The sequence below is a fragment of the Oratosquilla oratoria genome, chromosome 18 (genome assembly GCF_046742065.1).
Source record: "Oratosquilla oratoria isolate Oo_2021 chromosome 18, ASM4674206v1, whole genome shotgun sequence".
NCBI lineage: Eukaryota > Metazoa > Arthropoda > Malacostraca > Stomatopoda > Squillidae > Oratosquilla > Oratosquilla oratoria.
In genome coordinates this window covers 25,740,101-25,745,798 of record NC_134794.1, presented here as the reverse complement: position 1 = coordinate 25,745,798, position 5,698 = coordinate 25,740,101, and the positions used below count along the sequence as shown (strand labels likewise).

Here is a 5,698-nt window from a genome sequence, read left to right as displayed (position 1 = left end):
AAATTTGAATTCAGCACACTGAACTTCATAATAAAACGCACATGAGAAATATGTTTTTTTCTTAATCCTGAAATTTGTTGTACAGTGTATAATCGTTAATATGACAACATCGACACACGATACCTGACCCCAAGCTCCGGCCGGGCTATTGCTTGTTACCATACGATGGTCAATATTATATTAAAGGTGTCCAGGATCGTGCGCGCAGCGCACGTCTGGACACACAAACACAACAGAGACATTAAAAACCCCTGGACACAATATGGGGAGTACACAAGTAAAACCACAAGTTTACACAGAAAGAAAACTAAAATATACGCATCCCCTTTGACAACATGGGGAAGCGATGTAGACAGACTACGTCCGTCTTGACCCAAGGTAATTATCAAGGACCTGACCTTGTGTGGGTCAACTTGGACCAGGTGTGTAAGGGGGGGAGGGGGTGACGAGGCGTGCATGTCGACTGTGCGTAACTATCACATGACGAAAGAAATCACGTCACACTTTGTGGTACGTGACACCTTCCCACCCAGAGAAAAATTGCGTACTTGCGCAATTTTTATACGCTTACTGGTCGCGACAGCATATCCGCCAGGACATTATCCAAACCCCTTACGTGGATAACCTTGAGGTTGAAATTTTGGAGGTACAAACTCCAACGAGTAAGCCTCTGGTTCTTGGTTTTGAACGACTCAAGGTATGTGAGTGGCCGGTGGTCGGTGTAGATTTTTACTTCCTCTGAAGGAGGCAAATAAAAGGAAAAATGGTTTAATGAAAGAACAATGCTGAGTAACTCCTTCTCTACCGTGGCATAATTCTTTTGAGCGGGCGTGAGCTTTTTGCTGAAGTACGCTACCGGGTGATCTATTTCCTGTTCGTTCTCCTGCAGCAGGATTCCTCCAATTGCTCCATCACTTGCATCGCAAGCGAGTTTAAAACTTTTTCCAAAATCTGGAGCAACAAGAACAGGATACGAGCACAACACTTGCTTCAACCCTTGAAAGGATTTTTCGCAAGGCTCTGACCATTTGAAAGGAGTGTTTTTCTTAAGCAAATCGGTGAGTGGAAGAGTTATATCAGCAAAATTCTTTATGTAGCGGCGATAGTAACCTACCGCCCCTAGGAACCTCCGAACCTGTCTCTTGGTGTTAGGAACTGCCATCATAGAAATTGCCTCCACTTTGGCTGACGGGGGTGACAGAACGCCCCCACCCACAATGTGCCCTAAGTAAGGGACTTGAGCTTGAGCGAAAATGCACTTTGACAAGTTAACTACGAGGTTGTTGTTGTGAAGGGCATTAAACAAGGAATCCAGCTGGTTAATATGGGCCTGCCATGTATCTGTGAAAACTAAAATGTCGTCCAAATAAACAACGACATTGTCAATGCCGGCTAACACAGAGTGCATTAACCTTTGGAAAGTGGAGGGAGAATTGCATAGTCCGAACGGTAACACTAAAGGAAGATATGTTTGACCTAAGGTTGAAAAACAGCAAATTTCCTGCGCTTTGCTTGACAGGGGAATCTGCCAAAATCCCTTTAGCAAGTCTACTTTAGACAGGTAGTTCGATGAACCTATACGCTCTATGCAATCCTCTATCCGAGGCAACGGAAAAGAATCCTTCTTAGTAATCTTATTGATTCGCCTAAAATCGATACAGAACCTCTGGCCACCGTCCGGTTTAGGCACAAGCAAAACGGGTGAACACCACTCACTCGCACCCGATCGAATGAGACCCATCTGCAACATGGCGTCTATCTCCTTCTGTATCAAGGACGCCTTATGGGGGTGTACACTATATGGGCTTTGCTTAACCGTAACCGGGGAAGCATTACCAATATCGATGTCGTGGACTACCGAGGTGACCAAACCCGGTTGGTCTTTAAACACATTGAGGTACTTATCCATCACGGCGAGCAGCTCCCGATTCTGCTCGTCGTTCAGGTGACCCAACCCTGTCTCGAGCACGGCTCGAGCAGCTGTGTTCTCGCCCCACGCTTCCGCGCAGGAGACCGGTAGGGGGCCGACCTCGACCTCTCCCTCGACCTCGGCTGGATTCACCGGGTTCGTGAGGCAAACGGGGGCGCCCAAAGGTTCCCCAGAGGTATGCGCGTAGTCCTTGAGCATATTAATGTGGCATAACCACTGCTTGCGGCGACGCTCCGGCGTGGCAACCACATAGTTTACTTCCCCCACCCTCTTGATTACTCGGTAAGGGCCTTGGAACTTGGCCTGAAAGACATTCCCTTTGAATGGCAGAAGGACTAGCACCAAGTCGCCTGGTTGGAATTCCCGGTACCTGGCTTTCTTGTCAAACCAGTGCTTAGCACGGGACTGAGACTCGTCCAAGTGCTCTGCAGCGATTTTCCAGCACTTTATCAAATTTTGCCTCATTTCCCCAATATACTCTAACAAGCTGAATTCCTTATGCTCTGACTCCAACAACCTCTGTTTAATATGACACAAGGGCCCCCTAACCTGGTGGGCAAAAATTAATTCAAATGGGCTAAAACCTGTACTCTCAGATGGCATGTCCCTAAGCACAAATTTTACAAAGTGTAAATTGTCATCCCATGAATTTTGAAACACAAGCGCATATTTGCGCAAAATACCCTTTAGAGTTTGGTGGCTTCTTTCCACTACCCCTTGAGTCTGAGGATGATAGGGGCTCGCAACTTTGTGTTGGAAGCCAGTAGAGACTGAAAAATCTTTGAACACTTTCCCCGTGAAATAAGAGGCCCCGTCCGTCTGCACATTGCACGGTACCCCAAACTGAGCGAAAAAGTTCATCATGTGGCGGACTATAGTCGTCGCCGTGACACTCCGCATAGGAACCGCCTCCACATACCTGGTGGCCGTGTCGACCATGGTCAGTAAATATTGGTTTCCCTTCCGTGTTTTGTCGAGTGGTCCCACGACGTCCACTTGGAGTTCTGCGAAGGGCTCCGGCAGATGTGGTATCTTCACTAAGGGGGCAGGCGGGATTCTTTTGTTGGGCGCCCCTGCCATTTGGCAGACATGGCACAGCTTGCAGTGCTGCGAGACGTCCTTCCTAATGCCTGGCCAAAAGAAGGCCCGGCTGAGCCTCTCGAAGGTTTTCCGGACGCCTAGGTGGCCCGCGAAACGTCCGTCGTGGGCCACTTCCAAGAGAGCCTTCCGGTAGGCTGTGGGGACCACGACCTGCTCCACTGATGCCCACGTTGCGTCCTCCTTAGGGTAGGTGGGCGGCAACCATCGTCGGCACAGGACTCCTTCTCGTAAGTAGAAGGTGGAGGTCGGTCTCGCCTCCTCCTCTCCGTCGCCAGCTTCCTCCAAAAGGGGTGCCAACTCCTCGTCCTCCCTCTGGGCTGCTATTAACGCCTGTCTTCCTGAAATAGACTTGTCTGCGGAAGAACTAACAAGAACACTATCATTGTGGGTGAACAGGGAGGCAATATCAACTACATCATCGGGCTGGGCGTCAGTGTTCTCCTTAACGGGGCCCGGTGATGCGGGAGGTGGGTGAGTTGCTGACATCGAGCGTGTTACTGCACATAAGCTAAAAAGCTGAGGCATGGCCTCTTCTAATTTTGTTAAATCTAGAGAACCCTCCGGCTTCAACTGGAGAATCGGAGAGGGGTCTCTTCCCATTTTCCCTCCAGCTAAATCGTTCCCCAAAATCAAATCTACCCCTTCGGTCGGCAGATTAGGCAAAACAGCTACTGAAGCCACTCCCTTAAAACAATCTGTACTTACGTGCACCTTTACCAGGGGGGCGCTATTTAGACCCCCTATTGAGGAAAGCACAACACGCTCCCCAGTCTCCTCTCCTTCTACTATGCCTGCACGAATGAGGGTTTGTAAAGCCCCCGAGTCGCGTAAAACCGTGACGGGTTTCGATACCTCGCCTACCGTAACCTCACCAACCGATATAAAATTCTTGTAACCTATGTCTGGAGACTGACTGATACTCTCGCTGTTTACCACTCCGACGGACTTTACCTGTTCCTCGGGGACAACCTCAGGCTCTGGTGCCTTCGAAGATAACATCAGAGACTTAGCCTTTCCTGCCTGCATCTTTCGCCAACAATATTGTTCTACATGACCACTCTTTTTACAGTAAGAGCACTGTATATTGTTTTTACTTCTACCTACAGGAACAAGTTTAGAAGTGTCTTTGCCCTGCGAAGGAGGACCGGCCTGTCTCTTGGGCCCCGACATCCCCTTAGACTGGGATTGGCTAACCAACCCACTTCCTGGGCGATGCACATACGCGTCCTTCCGGGCCAACACATACTTGTCCGCCATCTTAGCAGCCTCCTCTAAGGTCCTAAAGTCCTTTTCCGCAAGATGTATAGCTACCTCCTTGGATATGGTCAAATAAAAATCCTCTATTAGGATAAGCTCAACTAACTCATCAAAACTCTCTGCGGCCGAGGCTCTTCTCCACTTCAAAAAGGCTTCTCGTTTAGAACGAGCTAACTCTAAATGGCTAATCTCGGGCGTCTTTTTGCACCCGCGAAATCTCTGCCTATATGTCTCTGGCACAAGGGAATAAGCACTTAACACTTGGCGCTTCACTGCCTCATAATTCAAAGCCTCATCATCAGGAAGAGCCATATATGCTTTCAATGCCTTACCTCTAAAAGTTTGTTGTAACAAAACTGTCCACATATGCCTTGGCCATTCGAGACGGATAGCTAGCCTTTCAAAGCTAGCGAAAAACTCGTCAAGGTGGCTTTCTGAAAAAGGGGGAACTAACCTAACTGCTTTATCTAGCACGAAAGATGGTTGGGGAGATCTACTTCTACTTGCCTTTATTTCCTCTGTGCGTAACTCTACTCTCCTGATTTCAAGCTCGAGTTCTAACCGGCGTACCATCACATTTCCCTCTGTCTCTTCCCTCCTTCTTTGCGACTCGTTCGACATTTCGGATTCGTTCGAGGATTCTGTTTCTAATCCTAACTGTTGGCAGACTACTGAAACTAACCCTGCCTTATTTGCCTTTTGTGAAAGGTCAAAACCGTTAAGCGCAGCTACTACTCGCAGTTCAGCAACTGAGAGTGTTTCTATCTCCTCTACAGCGGGCTCCAGTGCTATGAACGCCTCTGCGTCAGAGTCACTTATAATCACCATCCTGTATTACTTTCTAAAAACAAATCGGGTTAGACAAAAGAAAATTTTACGTGAATTCTGGCAAAAGGTCGCCTACTGTCATATATCGACAAAAGGGGATAGGAGAATATTTAGATCTTTGATGATTAAATGGGAATTGTTATCTAATAATCCCCAAACCCATTTACCGGTCGTAACCAGGTTCTTTTAAAGAGAGGTGATTTTTAAGTTTTATTTACAAAAATAAACAATGAACACAAATGAACAATAGATTAAGAATAAGATTTGATCACAATGGTGAAATAAAACTTGTTATAAACAAAGTTCAAAACAAATTCACGTAAAATGTCTTGTCAATTTCAACCCTACAAACACTAGTACACTTAAATTAATACGTATAAATTAGAAATAGGAAAAATAATAGATAAAGAGAGCCGGAAAACGGACAAGCCCCGGGTGACACTCCTAAATCAATCTCCCAAGAAAAGGGTGACCTAACTAAAAATAAAAAGCCCCGAAATAAAATCACGTAAGTAGATGAAAAAGGGTGGGGAAAGAAAAAGAGATGAACAAAAGTCTACATAGACAAGTTCACCTCAAGTA

General features: G+C 46.9%; 1 protein-coding gene across 1 annotated transcript; it reads right to left on the bottom strand.

The window, feature by feature from the left end:
* Positions 1–559: 559 nt before the first annotated feature.
* LOC143034810 (uncharacterized) lies at positions 560–5,116 on the bottom strand. The gene has a single exon (XM_076201156.1). It carries the CDS (start codon positions 5,114–5,116, stop codon positions 560–562), a length of 4,557 nt encoding a protein of 1,518 aa, XP_076057271.1.
* Positions 5,117–5,698: the final 582 nt, after the last annotated feature.

What these genes read in the sequence shown, in the direction of transcription:
- LOC143034810 (XM_076201156.1), bottom strand. Translation starts at nt 5,116, where the DNA reads ATGGTGATTATAAGTGACTCTGACGCAGAGGCGTTCATAGCACTGGAG.